Source organism: Oreochromis aureus, linkage group 12, assembly GCF_013358895.1.
Source record: "Oreochromis aureus strain Israel breed Guangdong linkage group 12, ZZ_aureus, whole genome shotgun sequence".
Classification (NCBI taxonomy): Eukaryota; Metazoa; Chordata; class Actinopteri; order Cichliformes; family Cichlidae; genus Oreochromis; species Oreochromis aureus.
The window spans coordinates 14244738-14264872 of NC_052953.1; the positions used below are offsets into that span (position 1 = coordinate 14244738).

Here is a 20135-nt window from a genome sequence, read left to right on the forward strand (position 1 = left end):
CTAGTTGATCTATCTATCTATCTATCTATCTATCTATCTATCTATCTATCTATCTATCTATCTATCTATCTATCTATCTATCTATCTATCTATCTATCTATCTATCTATCTATCTATCTATCTATCTATCTATCTATCTATCTATCTATCTTTAAATAATAAGCTATAATACTTTGCAGCTTGTTACATTTGGTGTGATGTATGTGTAATTCATTAATATTAGTTTATATTCCCCAAATTATATTTTTGACATTTGGGGGATTTTTTGGATTCATTTATTTACATATATTTATTGGTTGGCTTCGGTAATTAAAGTCTCATCAGAATGAAAGAGAAGCTACTTTTGGTCACTCCCAAAATGTGTTAAACATAAAAAATATTCTATGTTGCAAGCGAGAGTGAAATACTTGAGAAGAACCTGCTCTTTGACAATAGAGGGCACTGTTCATATAAGAAAGAGACAGAACAGGAAAACGCACACAGCTGTAAAAGTGAAGGAGCTTCACTTTGCCATGCTGTGTTTCACATAAAGCCATCAAGAGTTCCATTACTAGTAATTGAGCACCCCTGCTTCCCCAAGCTTTTTAATAGGGCTTACTGGATCTGTCCTCTCATGTTCATTAGACTGCAGGCAGCCCCCCAAAATACTAGCAAACCACCAAAATAAAGCAGGAAGTTGGACATAAATATGGAGCTGAGTTGTCTTACTTTGTTTACCTAAATGTGCATTAATTTGCCCGCAAATAGCTGTTGCCCCCGTCACCTCTGTGTTTGTCAGCCAGTATTTTTGTTCAGCTGCAGGAGGACAGCCCTCAGCTATTATTACAGTTAGCTCCTTGGCTGTGGGTCAAAGGAGGTGACAGGTTGAGACTAGGGTGGGACCACTCTGTTAAACAAAACATGGAAGAATTTTAGCACCATCTCGTTTTCTCAGTGACCAGCAAAACAGGAAATTTGTACCTGAGATGCATTACAGTGTAGTCACCACAAGTAAACAAGGAGTGTACCTTTCAGTTCCATTACTGGGATTTCTGATATCATCTTGTGCCTTTCTGTTCTGCCATTATGCAAAAGGCCGTACAAAGTCTGCAGAACCTTTATTGAAAATCACGTTTTAAAACCCACACTTCTCTCATCACGTTAAAAAAGGTATGTTTGTGGTCTACAGATGAAAAAAAAAATCAGAAGTATTTGTTTTCAGGATCTTGCTTACGGGCATCCCCTTGCTGCTTCCCTTTTTTATTTCACATCCATAGTGTTAGAGGACGTTGGTGCAGGTTGGTGCGATGTGATAAAAGAACTGCATTATACAGGGAATGACAAAGCATTTTGCAGGGAGGCTTTTTATGCAATAGATGTGAACTGTCATTGAACACATGCATGGTTGACCAATAGTACGTCTCTGCAAAATGTAATGGATAAATTTATCATGTAAGGATTGCTAGGATGAGCAGCATGATAGTCTGAGTTTTATTTAATTTGTATTTAAGACATTAAATAAATGTAGATTACACAATGAGACAATTATAAGAATCTCTAAAAGGAGAAACAATTTGAGCCACATTATAAAAAGTTACAAGTTACTAATTCTTAGTCTGGTTATCAACTCATCCTGAGTTCCTTCTTAAAAGTGCATGATTTGGAAAACATTTAATGTGTAAAAAAAACAAAAAACAAAAAACAAAAACGGTGTGCTGTAATTTGCCTGCTTATATAACCGTATTCAAATACATTCAGGATGAAACAGGATAGCAGGACAGGAACCGCCCTGTAATATACAGCCTGACTTTCCAGCCAAGTGTTGTGACTCCTATTTTTTCACAAGTTTGGCTGGATTTTCTTCCCAAGACTTTTAACCTAGCCCTGCAAGCTTAATGTTGTCATTATCAGCCGTTTGAGCTACAAAATGTTTCCCGAAACAGTCCTTAACACAACTTTTAATCACAGTTTTATGAAACAGAGAACATCATAATAATAATTTATTGGACTTAAGACAGATTATAACCCTAGTACAACCTACAGTATGGTTTGGATAAAGCAAAGTTTTGGAAAAATGGGAATAGGTTTATTCTTATCAGGGTGGCGGGGGGAGGGGAGCACTGGAGCCTATCCCAGCTACCATAGGCTGAGAGGTGGTGTCCACCCTGGACAGTGCTAGCCAGCCTGGCTAACACAGAGAGAAAGATAACCATTTGCACTCACATTCACACCTATGGGTATATTAGAATCACAAATTAACCTAACCCCACTAATTGCATGCCTTTAGACTGTGAGAGGAAGCCAGAGTACCCACACAAAAACAGGGAGCACATGCAAAGTCCACACAGGTCCAGGCCTGGTGGTGGAGTCAAACTCAGGACCTTCTTGCTGGAAGGCGATAGTGCTAATCACCGCGCCACTGTGCTGCCCTGAAAGGGTTTCTATGTGTGTTCATTAGAATGAATATTGTCTTTGTTCCCTGATTGCAAAGACCAGCAAAAACACTTAAATTCTATTTTATAATTTTACACATTTATCTTGTAGAAAAACTGAGTGCTGCTGAACACTGACAGAAAGTGCAGTTTCACTCTTCCAGCCCGCAACTGATCAAAGTGAGCCGTATGTGGCCCTCAAGGTAAAATGAGTTTGCCATCTCTGGCTTAGAGGGTTAATTCCTGTTGGTCAACTACTTTCTTCTTCAGTTTATAGAGCAGAGCGCAAAGGTTGTGTGATTTGGCTGTCTCTGAGTAACCACTGAAGCCCTGATGCTTATGCTCAGTGTTTTCACAGAACTCGAGCTGTTTTTTTGTTTTTAACCACGAGATTCATTTTCCCACCGGAGACGTATTTACCTGTTCTCCCTTGTGTCTGATTCATCTTTGGCTTGTCATTGTCTCTCAAGTTTCAGTTCACGAAAAAGTGATGGACTCAACGCGATCAACATGCTTTTTCAGAGGAGATTAGATAAAGAGGAGCTAACTGTGAACAGGAGATGGTGATACGGCCGACTCTCTGTGGTTTCTCTTCAGGCAAGTGGCTGGGATTGAAACATGTAGGTGAGGAAAGGAAAGAAGAGGAGGATGTGAGAACTTCCTCAAACTGTTTGCAGTTTCGCTCTTTTGGACACGGTGGTCGTCGCTGGTCAAAATAGAGAAGCTGCTGTTCTGCATTTCATCTGACAAGAAATGACTGTTTACCTGAACTGGCATGATTATATGAGATGTAGCCCACAGGACATAGTGTGGACTGAAGCACAGTAAATAATGTTTATAGTCACATTTTGCTATTTGCTTTATAATCCAGCAATCTTAAGTGCGAGTTATCCCCCACAGCGCACTGTGCAATATTGCAACTTATTTAACAAGTATTCTTCCATTCTTTCATGTAGTATTTCTATTTTCAGTGAGACTTCTGCAACGAGGAGAAACAATGCTTTATTCTGAGTCATACAGACATATGAAGCCTTTGTCTGGGACACCCACTGTGTCCGTCACTGCTGTTTGATCACAACCTAAAAGAGAGAAGGGGAGAGGTGTTTTCTCTTCCTCTTCCTCTGCTTTGAAAGAGAAGCAGGAGGAGAGAGGCAAGCTTTCTGAAACTCGCGGCAATCATTTCTCGCTCGGTATGTGTGAGACGGAGAGAATCGAAATTTAGCATCTGGGCTCATATGCTTTAAAAACATTTGCAGCCATGTTTATAAGGCATTTAGTGAGAAAAAGCGTCAAGTTTGTGCGTTCAAGCTTTTATTTCAGTATTTATTCATCAGAATCATATTCAGATCACCAACATTGCAATAAAACACAGAAATATCTCCAAAAAAGAGCATGTAGATAAAAAACAAATCTAGACATTGAATGTAAAAAAACAAAAGCATTTTAGCTTTTTTTTTCAATTGTGTCTGTCAAAAACATTTTTTCATCCAGTTTTTTGCTGACCTTTAGAACAATATCATACAAACAAACAAGAGTAAAGCATGCACAATGGTGTGATCAGTAACACTTTTTAAATTTTAATATCACAGATTAGATTCCGAGTCAAAGCAGAGTTGCATATTTAAGAAACATTTCAAAATGATTCGTAAAAAACTAGAACATTAAATATCTGTTTGCATTTTATTTACATCGCACGTTTCCAGCCAAAGCTTCTGTCAGTCACTATTAATGATAATTTTGATATGTTTTTTACATGCAATATTCTTCACAGCTTGTATTTATTTTTGATTTTTTGCTCTGTATGAAAACAACAAGTTCATTCGCTGCTACTCACCACCCTCCCTAATCAGAGATGTTTAAAAGCATACATATTGTCGTTGCCCTCCAAAACAACACAAGAAACAACACATTTAATTATCTTCTGAGTCTTTGACTCACTTTTCTTCATGTTTGTCTTCTTCACCATTTGACCCGTAAACTCTTTGAGCAATGCACTCGTATTTGTTTGTCTCTTCCACATCGATGGCCTTGTGAAAGTTATCCAACTTTTCTTTTCTCTGCTCTGGTTCATCTACCTCTTGCTGATGTGCTTCTTCTTCTGAGTCATATTCATAGGACTGTCTACGGACCATTTTTTGGCGACACACCTGCTCACCTAATTCTGCATCTGATTCACAGGATGTCTCGGACTCCAATAGCTGCGCCTTGTTACATCTGGGAACTTTAGATTGACCTTCTGCTACCGACTTCCTCTCAAACGTCTCATCCTCTAAACTTTCCTGGTACTTCTGCTGTTTCTGTCTCTTGCCTTCCCTCGGTTCACCAGGGGATCCCTGCCTTCTTTCCTCCAGCTCAGGGATATACTGATCAGCTGCTGGCTCGTGGTGGTCTACTTCAGGGCTGTACTGGCTCCTTCTGTACAAACTCTCCTCATCCTCCTCCTCCTGACAGGAGCTTCCCGGGACGCTCTCACCATCAGACTGGGAGAGACGTAGGCTGGGCAGACCCGGGGGTTTCTGGGAGAGGTCAAACGGTTCCTCTTGGCTGAAGTGGGTGAGGAGGTCCATTGGGGTGGTCAGACAGAAACGCCCTCTTTGCCTAAATACTGAAATCACAGGGGAAAAAAAGTTACATTTAACAACAAAATTAGCTAAAATACATAAACAGTGTACATCATCAGCAGTGTGTACACACTTACGTCTCTCATCCAGGCCTCTGTCCATGACACCATGTTTAACCTTCATGTGTCTGGTGAGGTTCCCCTTCAGTGTGAACTTGCTCTGGCAGTATAGGCATTTGAAGGGTTTGCTGTCTGAGTGGAGATGCATGTGGCCCATTAGGTTGTGCATCCTGTTGAATTCTTTCCCACAAAGCTGAAAGAGAAGAGAGAGAATACATGTCCAGATATTATTAAACCTCGGGTTTAATTTGACACATTAATAACAGTGATGCATAGGCTATGCATCCTGAATCATTCGCAAGGTTTCTCAGGTAAGTACATTTTAATCTCTTACTTTTATTTCAAGTCATTAAAAAACAATAAGTGAATATTATGTTAACAACCCATCCAGTCGCCCATTTTCTGGCTTGAAAAGTGAAAAGGCCAAAATATTTTTGTATTAAAATTCACATGTTATCAATAAAATGTAAAATTCGGAATTTGAATTTTTGCTACAATTTGAATACTATTAACACACACAAGCATTAATACTTACAAACCTTATAAACTATCTGCAATAAAAATAATATTTTAAGCTCATTTGTAACAGCTGCAGCGGTCAGATGAATGGAATGATTAAAAACAAAGAATTTTTCTCTGAAATGCAGTGAAAATTAAAAGTGTAAGAATCGAGTATTAAAGGTGATACTCAAGCTTTTCATCAGTGGCTGTAGTAAACACTGTGTCCACATCCAACAATAACAGGCAAGCCCTAATTACCTGTTATTTTTCCCTCTCTACCAGATCTATGTTAGATGACTAATTTTCTCAGATGCTGAGTTGCAGAGTTTACACGTAATCATGAATGAATGCGAAGTCTTTCAGACATGCATACATACACACATTCTTTCTCCCTCCTTCTATAGTTATTTTCCTCGTTTCCTTTCTGTCTTCCCCCCTCACACACAAGCAAGGACACACACACACAAGAAAAACAGAAAGAAAAAGACAGAGAGAGAGAGAGAGGAAGCAACACTGAGACAGGGCCAGGAGGAGAACAGGGAAGGGCAACTCCTGCGCTGTCCTTCCTCTGCATTCTTTTTTATTAGGGTGGTCCTTTCCTTCAGGAGGAGAGAGGGACTGTAAACTGTCCAAGAGGACCGTGAGAAAACAGGAAGCTGCCTCCAGCAGCAGAGAAAGCGAGATGAAATCTATTTGCGGGGCTTGTTCTCCGGGGAGGCCGGCGGGCCATTGTTAGAGAGGCAGTTTGTGCGGCGATATCCTTCCTATGGACAAGGAGGCTCCCACTCCCATAAGCCTCTCTGCTATCTGGTCATCGTCTCAGTCCTCAAGTTGTACCAAAAAACCAAGGTCAAAACAGACAAATTCTTTAACAGCAGCTGCCACTACAAATTACAAGTCTGGTTCCTGGCTGTGATTATCAAGACCTGGTTTGTTTCGCTTGCAAAAAGGGAGACACTTGCATTTTAGATGCCTTTATTTACTCCTTATAGTAAAATAACTGAGTATTAAAGGAATAAAATGAAACTGAAATAGCAACAATGATCTGCTGCTTCTCATCTTATTGTGCCTTTTACTGATTACCAGTGAAGGTCTGAATTGTCTTCATATATAAATAAATATATATATTTTACAGCTTGCATTTTTGTAATAGGTGTTTTTAAGGCCCATTTATGATGTCACGATTTCTGTATTCCTGTAAATGTAATAATAAAACAACATTTTGTGAAATACATGTGCAGTGGAAATCCTCGCTCTGTCCAACAAAATGTTCCACATCAAGCCCTTTGATGCTACATGGGATTATGTTTCAGTGTGATAAGATAAATATCAAACTTTCTAAGTCAAAGCAGATGGATTTTACAGCTTTCAGACATACCTGGCAAACTGTTTTGCTTCTTTTTCTCTCTTTGTTGGAGGCTTAAACTGTGGTTTAGTGGTTGCTAACAGCAATTTCATAATGATATCCTACAAATGTGATGTTACACTTTTACCAGTTTGCCCTTTAGAGCAACACTGCTGAAAACTAGCTCAGTCATATGGTGTAGAAACACTGTGGCTCGATTTCGTTGTGATAGGGCACGAAAGGGCTAGTTTTTTTCTCATACTGATATTCCTGTCTTCACTTGGGTTGCCAGTTCTGTGGTTTTCCTGCTGAGGTGAGTTACTTTTTTCTGTGCAATTTACGGACTGTGGGTAATTCTTCTATACTTCAGGAAAAAATAAGAGTATCTCTATAATTAAAAAATTGTATTTAAATGAAATAATTGATTCCTGCCAAACCGACTTCATGGACGCACATACGGACACAAAATGTGCCATACTGACCTCCAACACCTCCAGTTACTATCTGAATACAGAGCAGGTTTTGACTGGCCAGGGAAAGATTCAGGTCATGTAAGTTAAATTACAAATTTATATTCTAAATCTTCTTCTTTTATGGACTTTGTCACTCCATACTGAGATCACCTGACAGCACAGACATGAGTCATACTTACTGAGGCCACTAACGTGCTTTGTCACTTCGAACACGTGAACCTTTGGGAAATTTGCTGTACAGAAGGCCAAAAGAATGAGTCACATCTCACATGCCAAACTCGACCAACCTTGCATTTATAGGGCTTGATGTCCGAGTGGACGATCATGTGAGCCTTCAGAGTCTGTTTCTGGACGAAACTCTTAAAGCACATGTGGCACTGGTAGGCCCGAATGTTGGTGTGGATGAGGACGTGACGCTTCATGTTGGCCAACAGGGTGAATTCACGACCACAGATGCGACACTTGTGCTCCTTCACCCCCTGAAGAACAAGATAACGTTGAAGTAGTGGTGTGAGAAAGACGAGTCATTCTTCTGGTTTGCTTTAGAGAGGCCAGATTGTCCCCTGATAACAAATATGCCAGGCAGTGCCAGTGGAAATGCATTTAAATGTATTTATGAAATATAAAATATCTATTTGATGAAACTATGGCTGCTACAGTTGTAAATATAAACAATAAGCTGTGCATTTTAGAGCTTGGGCATGCTAATACAGCACATGTATAAACGGTTTGTGGAGTCAGGTGGTTTATCTAAACTCTAATGCTACTAAAGAATAAAAACTGGATGTTAAGCAGTTAAAAGTAGCTTCAGTCAAAATTCAAGAGGAAACTGCTTCATCGCTGATGTTTTTACTATCCAAAATGTAAATTGGGCAAACTGATCATTCTTGGATGCCATTAAAAAACGAGAGAGAAAAAACTTTAACATTTCAGTTTTTAATCCTTTTGTTATACACCTACTTTATGAGTGAGCGTGTGCTGTTTCAGGTGGTGCGACTGGATGAACTCCATCCCACACTCACTGCAGATGTACGGTCTGATGTCTTTGTGTTTCATCATGTGGTTCTGAAGCTGACTGGGATACTGGAAAGTCTTCTGGCACTCTGTACACCTGCACACACAGCAACCAACATTTGCAGTTAGCCTGCTGGAATGTCTCAACAATGTGGGAAACGCATATATAAAAATGCACTTTCGTGCCAAGAGTTCCACGAATAATTAATATTGCTCAGAAAATCTGAGGACATAGCCAGCAAGAGGTTAGCCTAATTTAAAATAATAAAAAAAAAATCAATTTCTTGGCAAGAACTAGTGGATGTCCTCAATGGGTGGAGGTTGAGCTGCTATGCTAAGCCAACTAACTGCTTACTTTGAACAATAACAAGAATATGAACATAAGAATATGACAGGAAGGAAATGAGCTCACCTGTACAATGTGGGACCTCGGTGGACGGTCAGGTGCCTCTTTAGCTGTGCCAGTGTGGGGAAGTCTAGACCACACTCCACACATACATTCTCTTGACCTTTTTCATGCTTCAGCTCGTGGGCTCGAAGCTCGCTGGGATAAGCGAAACCTCGACCGCACACACTGCAGCTGGAGGTGCAGAAAAAGTGTGAATGAGCAGGAAATCTAGGCATTAAACAGCAGAAACTCTATATAATATATTGGAATAGCGGAAATGAAAGTGAAGCTGGTGTAAAAGTAGATTATAAGCCTAAATTCTACACAGGAGGCCACTCCACAGGCTGAAAAAAAGTCCAATTGTATGGAAGTCTAAGGGGAAGTCAACTCAACTGCTAACGTGATTTGTGACCTCGGAGGGTCACACCTGTAGTGCCCTTTGGTTTCACCCCTTATTCATTACCTCCAGCTTCAAACACCAATGGTGACTGCTAAGATGTTCAACATCACAATGGCTTCCTCAGTCTCTGACATACTATATGTAAAAATTATTTACCTGTATGGCTTCACGTCACTGTGCTGCATCATGTGTCTCTTCAGGTGGCTGGTCTGGGTGAAGGCCTTGTGGCACACCTGGCACTTGTGGGGTCTCATTCCCTGGTGTGTGAGTAGGTGTGTATGCAGGTGGCTCAGCTGCTTAAATAGCTTCCCACACAGGTGACATCCGTGTGGCTTGATGCCGTTGTGACCCAGGATGTGTGTGACCAGGTTATACTTGGATGTGTAGGACTTCTCACACATTCGACACTTCCATCTCTTCTGGTCTCCACCAACGTCCACATAGTAGCTGTCGTCTACGTGAACATTGAGACCGAGCTTCTCAGCGCTGCTCGTACCACTTCGAGGAGCTCCTTCACGGGCGCCATGACTGGAGCGGAGGTCCTCTCTGGGGTAGAAACCACCAGGGGGGTGGTGCATGATAGGACCAGGTATGAAGAAGGGGTATGGGAGAAGGCTGTGGTGGAGAGGTGGGAAGTAGGGAGGGTGAAGAAGCAGAGGAGAGGGTGGCCAGATGGGGGAAGGACTGAGTGGCTCCTGTTTTACCTGCACAGGAAAATTCACATCTGGAGGTCTATGTTGAAGCTGCAGGCTGTTGAGCTCGATCATGCCAGGGATGGGTTTTGGAGATGGAGAGGGAAAAGGGCGAGGTGGGAGGGAGAAGGGAATGTGCGACAGGTCCACTGTCTTCTTACTGCTGCTTTCTTCTGTCTCCTCTGCCTCCTTCTCAGGAGATTCACCTCCCTCGTCGCCATCTACTTTTAAGGGAGTCCTTTTGCGTTTTTGGGATCCTTCTTTGAGGGTGTAACTGGGGCCAAGCATGGGAAAGAAAACGGGTGGACTAAATGCACTGTAGGCATCTCTGGTGGGTGATATGCTGGGATATCTAGCAGGAGAAAATTTGGGGGGCTGAATAAAGAGTGGAGCTGGGCTTAGGTAGAAGCTGCGCTGAGATGTTTGTCTTAGCTCTTCTCGGAGGGAAGGACTTCTTCGTGGTGAGATGCTTACTCTATCTTTTTCCATCTTCTTTCTGCATGAAAAAGGAAAAGAAGTGGTTAAATATCTCCAGTTACAACAAGGAAAGAAGTATTTAATCAAATATTTTACTAGAGGTAGCCCGTTAAAACTACTTGTGAGCTTACAAAGCCCACTTGATGATGCAGAAGGCAAGTAAGACATGACATAAAAATAAAGGGCTTTTTAGTTCTTCATATAAAATGTGGATCTTTGAAGTTTTCCTTTTAACTTTTGAGTGAGCCTGACAGTTTCATCATAATCATACCGAAAAACTGAAGCATCAAAAACTATCTCAATACTTTATCCAGTATAAATTTTCTTTCAGGAATTTACAAGAGTAAAAGTCAGGAATTGACTGGTTTAAGGAAGAGTAACAGTAACACGAAGCAAGTCCTGAAAGCAGAACCAACCTTGAGTGATTACATGTATTTTCTTCTGTTGCCTAAAGATTCAAATAATGTGTATTTACACTTGTATCTATTCTATCCTCGCTATATGTTAGAAACTAACATGAACAACCAGTACTAACATCAGTGTCGCCAACCACAGTAGAATGGAAGTCAGCAACATTGGTGTGACATCAGTGACACTTGTAACATTTACTATTGCAGGCACTATAAAGTTATATTTAAAATGAGGTTTCAAAATTTCAAAAAACAATATTATTCCAACTACTGATAGAAAGGATTATATCAGGTAACTTGTCATGCATTATATGATACAATAAATTTTTCATATATTTCACTTCTGGTGCTTTTAAATAAATATATAAATATGTTCTTCACATGATCCTTTTGTGTTATTTTTGGTAAGATCTATTAATATCGGTGGTTGTCTATTAATGTAAGTCAGGTTAGAAATTGCTCTAAAATGTACTTTTAACTCAATTTACAGAGTCAAAATCTAGTTGCTTCTAGAATAGTCGCCAATGTTTCTGGAAAAATCAAAAGAGATGTTTGCCTTAAATACACAGACTGCCTGATATCGAAACAAATTTGAAAGTACAGAGGCTGAACCTTTTTTAAAGCTACATTTTTAGTTACAACTACAGTAAGGTGATTACTTTGAAGATTGCTTCTGTTTGAGATTCAGCCAGGTAGTATGATATATTTTTTCAGTGTTAAATTTCCCCCCTTCTTCTGTTACAGTTTCAACTGAGCCAATTGAATTGAGGCAATTGAATTGTAACATCAAGGGCTCAACTGTAAAACTCTGGTTTCTTGCATTAAAATAGATTTTAGCCTTGTTCCTATTATTGACAAGATATCAGTTGCACCATTAGTTGGTGCACATTTGTGTTCTGTTTATCAGCAGATGACAAGTGTATATTAATTAGCCTGTGAGGAAAATGTTTATAAAAATTATTACATTTGTCCCCAGTCTCCACTAGTTTTAAATGTTTCACACGTTAACAAATATTTATTGGGACTCTTGATATGCTTAAAATTTTATAAGAATCACACAAAAAGCAATAACTGCTACTGACTACACAAATGCATCCATCTTATCATGCTTTCTTGACATTTATGGGGAAAAACATCATAAAGGTGAAGAAAGGAAAAAACCACATAGTGCAAAAACAAGCTGGTTAAACCTCAGAAATCTCAAGCAGGAACTCATATCTATGAGGGGCATTGCCATTTTGCAAAATAATACACTATGAATGACTGGTTTGAAAATCAGTACTATACTTTCCATCATATGCATTTATTTTAATTCTTAATTTGAAAAATAGCAAGTAGCTACACCTGTCCACTAAAATCTATACAAATAAAACATTTAACACCGAAAGGAAGTAAATAAACTATAAATACCTCGCATTTGCTTTCATGTTCAGTTCTTGAATGAGTTTACTTTCCACCACTGCTTACATATACTTCCAGTTGTAACATTTGGAGAAAGAATTGACAAAAGTGCATCGAATGAAACTGCGTCCTGTTTCTATTTATGACATGAAACCACTTCTCTGAAGATTCCTGTGGAAGGAATGCAAGCGGACACACGCATGTACGCTGTGGCGTTGACACCCACACCTTTCAGGTTTCAACCTGAAACCTTTCACTTCTTCCTTTCTCACAGATCTTCTCCTTGTCTGAAATTAGGAAGTTATCTGTGAGAAGTTTGCCTCTACCTCCTGGCCCCTTTTCGCTTCTCCATCTCTTTTTCTCTGCGCTCTTCATCTTTCTTTTTTTTCTTTTTTTTTTTTTGGACTGATTGCCAGGAAGAGCTACTTCTTTTCTCCTCTACTGGAGTTCAGTTAAGTACAATCACAAAACTGCAGTTTGCATCTATATGTTATAGAAATATAGAATAGATGATTGCAATGGATGTGAAGATGAAGATAGTCGGAGGGGAACTATCTTACTTCTGCTTGACATTCAAAATAGTGGTGCAGATTAATTCTATTCCTGTTAACACTGCAGTGCTTATCAGTGAGAAACTGCTGAGACCTGTACCAGTCCACTGCTTGCATGACCACAGTTTCCACTTCATGTCTGTCACAGGTTACATCCCTGTTGGCTTTTTAAATGCAAACATTTTAAAAATACTCATGGCTTCAATTTAAATTTATCAAATTTTAAGAAAACACCTGCTACAGTTTCCAGAAATTAAAGGAGGCGTCTTACATTTTCTCGTTTTTTCTGGCAAAAACTAAAAAAATTGTAGTAACAAATAAGAAAAAAATAGCAAAAGCTGGTAATGTGGAGGTTGTAATTCCATCACATCTTGGCATATTTGCCCGACAAACATTTTAACTGATGAATTGAAAGCAAAAGTTGATCTCAAATCAAGGATCAGCTTTCTAAGTATTTCACCTCAACATCTGCATCCAGATTTGCATCCATTCTTACAACATGTGAATGAAACGTCATGAAAAGTTATTTTGAAAAGCTAATGTGACGATGAAATGAAAGCCAGTGAAACTTTGACATTTAAATTCACCTCAACAAATAATTAGCATTTTACTTATGGAAAAACATTCAAATGAAACATTTCTACCAGTAAATTTCCCTTTCACAAATACATGGATGGAAATTCATAAAAATCAATCTACAGGAATTTAAAAAAACCAAGATGCCAAATGCAAAAATTGGATTTTTCTGCCTCTTTCCAGGATTTTCAAAGAGCCCTAGACGCCTGCTGAAGTTTTGGGTCTCTCCTGGACATCGTCCTGCTCTTTTATCCTCTTCACTTCTCTTAGTTAAGTTGCTCTGTGCAGAGACCCCAGCCTGTCCTCGCCACACCACGCATTCCACACAATCCATTAGACCCGAAGCCCCTCCTCATGTGCCAGTCAGTGCCATGTAAGTGTGCGCTGTGTGCGGTTGCAGCATATGTTTGCGTGTGTAACTTACCAGCTGAGTGTAGCAGAGTGTGTGTGTGTGTTTTTTTTCTCTGTGATGCTGGGGCTGAAGTGCTGCTGCAGTAGCTGCTGTTGTACCTGTGCCTCTCTTCTCTCCCTCCTGCTCGCACTGCAACTCTCCTGACAATGAGCCGCTTGTCCACGGATAGCATTTGAACTGACTTAAGAAAGAGAACAGGAACAATCACTTTGTTCTCATTTTTCAGATGAGTACCTTCGGAGAGAAGGAAGGAAGGGAGGGGAGAGGAAGTCAACAAGCCTAGTGCCTTCCTGCAGAAAAATAAGGAAACACTAGATAGACATCTCTATTTCTCTATGAAATAGGGATTTGCATAGCCTTTGGAGGAATGTAGGGAGGAGAGTGCTGATGTTTCACTTGAAAACAACACAATTTCTAGGTTTAATAGCTGCAAAGTGACATGTCATAATGAAAGATAGCAATGCTTTCCATTAATCTAGCTCAAAGAGATGCATCTTAATACTGGCTTTTTCATATGTATAAGCAAATAAGTATCCATTTTTTAGATAAAATAGAAAATTTCTTGAGCTTATGAAATAAATATTGTCAAAAGTTCTTAATTGCTATGTACATGTTCATCACAGAGGGGCTGAGTGCCAGAGAGACACTGCAATGTGTAATATATCACACTACAGGAGAAAAACACCAAACATGTGAGACATGATGTGCTTTATTCCCTTCTTTCTTTCTCATTTTGAAATGGTATTTTTTTCATGCATTGTGTGTGTTGCTCTGGTAATCAATTGCAGGATCACCTTAATCGGTATTCCCATTATTTTCTCCACTTCCCACAAAACACGTGGCAGATGGAAACAGCGGCAATGAAAACAGTACAAATAGATGACATGCGTCAGCACAGCCACTAGGAGGCAAGAGCGGCCTGTCTGTCTACAATGCCACTTTATTGTTCTGTTTGTTATCATATAGCGTTTGTACCTGTCTCTGGTTGTGAAGTCTGAGTGAATTAACATCCCACGCGTCTCTGTTGGCACAGAAGTTTTTGAACAATGACGATGTTAGCAGCTCTTTAATTGCGATGAGGTGGCAGTTAGTAAATCAGGAGGGAGCTGCAGTAATTGAGCTCATATCATTGAAACGGTGAAACTGTCTTTTATGAGATGTGGCCAATCATTAGCTGTGTTAATTAGCTCATGAGACCAATTAACCTCGGCCCTGGACAATGTGTGCATCAATTCCTCTGAGGAATTAAGGACTTTATTAATAGAAAGGGAAATTTTCAGGTGTGCATATGTGTGTATATACGTTTGTGGGTATGTGTGGTTCTTGCTTTGTTGTTAAGTTTGTTTACAAGCACCCATTCTGCAAAAAGCATGGCTTACCGACATGGTGGCTCAGCAGGCCAGAAATGTTCTGTCAACCTTTAAAACCAGCTTTTTCACTCTCTCCTGACCTCCCAGGGGTAGTAATAAAAAGTTGAATCCTTAAAATGTACTTTTTTTTGTTCTTTTTAAAAAAAAATCAAACTGGTGCTACCCTCGTGTCCAGTCGTGCTTTGAATAATTTCAACCCTGCCTGCTCTTCTTGACCTCTCTGACTTTCCTAACATCTCTAACATGCACGGTCACGCAGCAGGAGCCCTTAACTAATGATCTCCAATAGAAAGAAGCAAACCTGGCCACACAATTACCATGCCCTTTGACCTGGCCCACACAGTGGTCAGCTTCATCTGCGAAGGTGATTAAAAAGGCCTCATTAAGGATTTCTAAGTGGCTTTTAAGTTTCTGTGTCACTCTCAAGGGTGCTTTGGAAATATATAAGACACACCAGCGACACCGTATGAGACAGAGAAGCCAGCAATCATCCAAGAGCAACCTAAAGAGGAACTTGAGCTAACAAGTGTGTACATTTGCTCTCTGTGAAGCGTAGATTTTGTGGTCAGCCTTACTAAGTGATTTATTCTCTGTTTTTCTCTTCTATTCTTAGCAGAAATGACCGGAGCTGCTGTGTCTGTGTGCCTGCTTTTTCTCCTGTCTGTATGTTCAGCGTGTTACATCTCCAACTGCCCTATTGGAGGAAAGAGGTCCATAATGGATGCACCACTGCGCAAGGTGAGCTCAATCAGTCAGCCAATAGGTCTTTAACTTTGCAGCTTTTGAAGCTTCTGAGAATATTATTAGCAAACTGGCACATCTTTCTCTTCATTCATTTATTCAGATAATGCAAAGCCTGAAGAGAGATTTAGGTGACAATATTAGACAAAGTTAAGGACAGACATTTTCCGCAATTGCATGTGAAAAACTTGGGTCAGGGGCCAAAACCATCAGAAAGAAAATACAAACTGAGAAAGCCTAAAATTGCTTTTTAAGGTGGTAAATTATGGTGACGTTCAAAGCAACACCAAAAATAATCATCCGTTTCAACCTCTAGTGCATGTCATGTGGCCCCGGAGACAGAGGCCGCTGCTTCGGGCCAAGTATCTGCTGCGGGGAAGGTCTCGGTTGCCTGCTCGGCTCCCCGGAAACAGCTCACTGTGTGGAGGAGAACTACCTGCTCACCCCCTGCCAGGCAGGAGGGAGAGCCTGCGGTTCTGAAGGAGGACGCTGCGCTGCTTCAGGACTCTGCTGTGATGCAGGTCAGAAAATCCTGACGTGAATATAAGCAGTAGTAAAAGGAGTATTTTAGCCCTTTACTGAAGTAATTAATACCAATACCAGAATACTTAGAAAAATAATCCTGCAAGCTGAAGCAAATAGCGGGGAAGTACTATATTAGCAATATTTGCTTAAAGTACAAGAAAGCAAAGCATATCGTTTAAGCTGATCAGTCAAGCTGATTGTAATTATTATATTTACAGCTGGGTGGCTTGTTCAGTATTCTGTGTAAGCATACATCCTATTTTATAAGCTTATTACATCTGACATGATAAAGGCACAGTATCTAGGGTAAACAACATGAAGTAAAGGAAGAAGAAATTTTCCTCTAAAATGCAGTGAAGTACAATTATTAAGTACCATAACACTGAAAAACTCTAGTGAGGGTTATCAAGTACAAGCACTTGATTGATTCATGAAATTATGCAGTCTCTATTCCGGTCCAAGATTCAGTATAGCTATACCTGCACAAGTCACAGATTCTCTAGCATAAATATGATGACTTTCATCCAAACTCCCTAAAGTTGTAATCATTGTTAATTTTTTTTTGTTATTTTATATAATGTAAGGAATAATGCAAGAATTATAAATGTTATTCCTAATAGAGCTCTGCATGCTTTAGTACCAATGTAATTAAAGGAGAAAGAAAATCCACCTTTGCTTTGAGTGATACTACTTTGATCATGATGACCTAATTTACCCTACCCTGCTCTTTAAGGGTCCATGAATACAGGTCACAAAGCCTGATAACAACAGATCATAAAGTGTAGACGATGACCATTTTTGGTAATAACTCCTTCTGATTTGTTCTTAACCCTGCCTCAGAGAGCTGCACCACAGATCAATCCTGCCTTATCGAGGAGGAAGGAGATGAACAAACCAGCCAGTTCGATGGCAGCGACCCCGGTGACATCATCCTCAGGCTCCTGCATTTGGCTGGCCACAGTTCTCCTCATCGAGTCCACCAATGAGCTGCTTTTGCGTCAAGGTCTCACTGCAAGCTCTCGAGCTGTAGGGATTAAATGGGACTTGTAGTTCACATAGTTGTGTTTTTATGTTTGTTGTCACGATGCTGATTTTGCTCTTTTTCCCTGCAGTACTTCTGTAGAGTGCCTTTGTCAATATAGCCTATTTTTATGTATGAAATTAGGGGTGAATACCGGCTGTGGTCATCCTGTTATCTGCATGTTGAAATAAAGTTTGAAGAGAGTATACAGTGCTGTCGTTTTCCCTGACCTGATTAACTCTTGCATGTAAAATTACAGTATTTCAAACCTTCCAAATACTTTTCCTTATAAGACAGCTTGAACCGTATTAGGTCATTGTGTTCGACAAACAAATAGACAAAGCCCACAAGTGTCTTTATCTTTCAGATAATCCTCCAAAGGATCTCTGGCAAATTCAAATGATCCCCACATGATGGTGTGTGTGTGTTTTTGTGGCAACTCTGATGACACAATATCACTGTTGCAACAGTCGGGACTATTATCTCATAGGCTGGGAACCTTTGATCCAATTTTGTTTCGGTTAACTTTGCAGTCAGTCCGCTTTGGTTCTCTGTGTCCTTCTATGGGCATGCATAGAAGGGCACAGAGCATGCAACAAAGCAGTAAACAAATAAACACAGCACTGAAGACTTTACACAAGTCAGCCCTCTACTCATGACAAATTATTGGCATCACATTGCAGGTTAATATTTTGTGATATCTTGTGCTTCTCTGTGGAAACTCAATTTCTTCCACGAAGCTTATCATGCTTGTCTAAAGTACCTTTGTAATCAAATGTAGATTATACTTCACACTGTGTAAGCGACAACAAGCTCCAAGAGAGTTTTCTATTGGCTAAAAAAGGGCAAACATCTGTGTCAAGCCTTCTGATTATACAGTATTATGCAGAATTATGATTTGTAGTTCAGGAAAACACTAACCTAATTATGGTTTTAGGTCTAAAATATATAATATAAATATATAATATATCAAAGATTTTATTATTATTATTATGTTTTAGGTAGGAATCTGTAAACCTTTTTCCAAAGACTAAAAAAGAGACTTGATACCCCCAAAATTCCCCTTACTGTGAGCAAACTAAGATTTCAGTTCTCAGAAAAAATCCCTGTTTCTAAAACCTCACCTTCTTATACATCCTATTTTTTTATTATTCTTTTCACTTAAAGATGGGGTACTAAAATGCAAAGTGAATGGAAGTCATGTAGAAAAGGTCATGTAGAAATGGATCTATTTAAAGAGACCAGGTGAAATAGACACTGAGTGAAAAATATAGAAAGAAAATCCCAACGTAACATGACACGGGTTAGCCATGTGCATTGTCATCATATGTTGGTGTGCATGACTTGAAGCTCCTTCCACACATTGCTATGCATCAAAATGCCCTTTTACCTTTCCTGTTTTCTCTTTTTTCAGTGAGTGTTACGTAACTCCACTCTAGTCACTCTGGGCCCCTTTTATCTCTCTGCCCGCCCACCTTTTGCGAGCACAGCTGGAAGTAGTGAAGTAGGGACTTTCCTTAATTTCAGGCACCTGAGGTTAAAGATTGATCTGCTGTAGCTTGAGAATATAAAAGAGGCAGATACTCGCCTCTTTCTTTACCTTCACTGCCTGCCACCATGTCTTTCTCTGGAAAATACCAGCTTGAGTCTCAGGAGAACTTTGAGCCTTTCATGAAGGCTGTTGGTAAGAGTTGTGCAAAACTAATAAGCTTCCTGCACTGAATGAACTGAAATAACAATTTATCTGACTAATGGTTTCCAAATGTTTTGCTTTCTGCCGTAGGTTTGTCTGATGAGATCATTCAGAAAATCAAAGATCTTAAGAGCATCTCTGAGATCGAGGAGAATGGTGACACCTTCAAAGTGACAATCACAACCGGCTCAAATGCCATCGTCAGCGATTTCACTATCGGACAGGAGGCTGAACTACTGTCGCCCACTGGAGAGAAAGTCAAGGTAAGCCAAGATACTTAACTTAAATCTGCAGGAAACCCAATTTTGACAATTAAAACACTTGTAACACATTTGGTCTGTATAAAATGTTATACTTGATCATTGAGCCTAATCTTCATTTATCATGCTTGTTAAAGGGGGTGGTTCAGCGTGAAGGCAATAAGCTGAAGACCACCCTGAAGAACATCGTGTCAGTCACGGAACTGGTGGATGCAAACACACTAATTTCAGTAAGTAGTTTTTCTGACTTTATTTTCTTTAAAGTCTTCCTTGCTGATTAACTAGCTGGTATTTAATGCATTTTGTTCTTCTCCTTGTAGACCCTGACTATTGGGAACATTGTACACAAGAGGACAAGCAAACGCATCTAACTTCCTATACATGATAATAAAAGGAGGGTGAAAAAAAGCAACTGTCTCATGGTTTGACTTGTATGTGTTCAGCAGGCTTTTGGTAAATGCTTCATTTGGGTTTGGACTGAACAAGCTCCAGTTCCTCAGCTGGTTTAAAAAAAATACTCCCAACTAGTTAATTTTGGGGCTTTGGTTTCAGAAATTTCGCTTGCTTGTGTTTTTCTAAACTTTATTTAAACAAATATAAGCAGTAACATAATAACAGTAATAGGTTCCCAGTCAAAAAAGGTAAACAAAATGTGGGGAATACATAATACCAAGAGGTGAAGTGGAAAAATCAAAGGGAAAAATCCTGTGAAGAAAACATATTTCATTTAATTGATAATGCAGTATTTGTCTCATAATTTCCACGCCTTATGTAATTATAAGGCTTACAGTACA

At 39.6% G+C, this 20135-nt stretch overlaps 3 protein-coding genes across 8 annotated transcripts; 2 read left to right on the forward strand and 1 right to left on the reverse strand.

The window, feature by feature from the left end:
• Positions 1 to 3705: 3705 nt before the first annotated feature.
• On the reverse strand, positions 3706 to 13893 carry znf366 (zinc finger protein 366). Of its 3 annotated transcripts, none has more exons than XM_031727339.2 (7): positions 13744 to 13893; positions 9369 to 10400; positions 8837 to 9004; positions 8371 to 8521; positions 7698 to 7889; positions 5110 to 5284; positions 3706 to 5016 (listed from the first exon to the last, which is right to left on the reverse strand). In XM_031727339.2, exons 2-7 carry the CDS (start codon positions 10391 to 10393, stop codon positions 4346 to 4348), a joined length of 2382 nt encoding a protein of 793 aa, XP_031583199.2. In that variant the 5' UTR covers positions 10394 to 10400; positions 13744 to 13893; the 3' UTR covers positions 3706 to 4345. The 3 variants fall into 3 exon arrangements, with proteins under 3 accessions (XP_031583199.2, XP_031583197.2, XP_039476979.1); XM_031727337.2 differs by lacking the exon at positions 13744 to 13893 and adding an exon at positions 12202 to 12320; XM_039621045.1 differs by lacking the exon at positions 13744 to 13893 and adding an exon at positions 10798 to 12155.
• Positions 13562 to 17596, forward strand: LOC116310519 (isotocin-neurophysin IT 1). 4 transcript variants are annotated; one of them, XM_039621049.1, is made up of 4 exons: positions 13562 to 13692; positions 15715 to 15839; positions 16159 to 16363; positions 17208 to 17596. In XM_039621049.1, the coding sequence occupies exons 1-4, from the start codon at positions 13674 to 13676 to the stop codon at positions 17351 to 17353; spliced, it is 495 nt and encodes a 164-aa protein (XP_039476983.1). In that variant the 5' UTR covers positions 13562 to 13673; the 3' UTR covers positions 17354 to 17596. The 4 variants fall into 4 exon arrangements, with proteins under 4 accessions (XP_039476983.1, XP_039476984.1, XP_031583204.1 ...); XM_039621050.1 differs by having other exon boundaries at positions 13601 to 13692; positions 15718 to 15839; XM_031727344.2 differs by lacking the exon at positions 13562 to 13692 and adding an exon at positions 15475 to 15627.
• Positions 17597 to 18873: 1277 nt separating this feature from the next.
• LOC116310522 (fatty acid-binding protein, liver-type) lies at positions 18874 to 19750 on the forward strand. Its single transcript, XM_031727347.2, has 4 exons — positions 18874 to 19072; positions 19172 to 19344; positions 19479 to 19571; positions 19662 to 19750. The coding sequence occupies exons 1-4, from the start codon at positions 19006 to 19008 to the stop codon at positions 19710 to 19712; spliced, it is 384 nt and encodes a 127-aa protein (XP_031583207.1). The 5' UTR covers positions 18874 to 19005; the 3' UTR covers positions 19713 to 19750.
• Positions 19751 to 20135: the final 385 nt, after the last annotated feature.

Excerpts from the sequence above, each read along its gene's own strand:
- znf366 (XM_031727337.2), bottom strand. Across the intron at positions 8,522-8,836 it reads CGAGGTCCCACATTGTACAG|GTGTACAGAGTGCCAGAAGA; the intron begins GTGAGCTCATTT and ends CTGTGTGTGCAG. Across the intron at positions 5,285-7,697 it reads TCAAGCCCTATAAATGCAAG|CTTTGTGGGAAAGAATTCAA; the intron begins GTTGGTCGAGTT and ends CTTCTCTTTCAG.
- LOC116310519 (XM_039621049.1), top strand. Across the intron at positions 15,840-16,158 it reads TGGATGCACCACTGCGCAAG|TGCATGTCATGTGGCCCCGG; the intron begins GTGAGCTCAATC and ends TTCAACCTCTAG. Across the intron at positions 16,364-17,207 it reads AGGACTCTGCTGTGATGCAG|AGAGCTGCACCACAGATCAA; the intron begins GTCAGAAAATCC and ends ACCCTGCCTCAG.
- LOC116310522 (XM_031727347.2), top strand. The coding sequence starts at position 19,006 with ATGTCTTTCTCTGGAAAATACCAGCTTGAGTCTCAGGAGAACTTTGAG. Across the intron at positions 19,345-19,478 it reads CCACTGGAGAGAAAGTCAAG|GGGGTGGTTCAGCGTGAAGG; the intron begins GTAAGCCAAGAT and ends TGCTTGTTAAAG. Across the intron at positions 19,572-19,661 it reads ATGCAAACACACTAATTTCA|ACCCTGACTATTGGGAACAT; the intron begins GTAAGTAGTTTT and ends TTCTCCTTGTAG.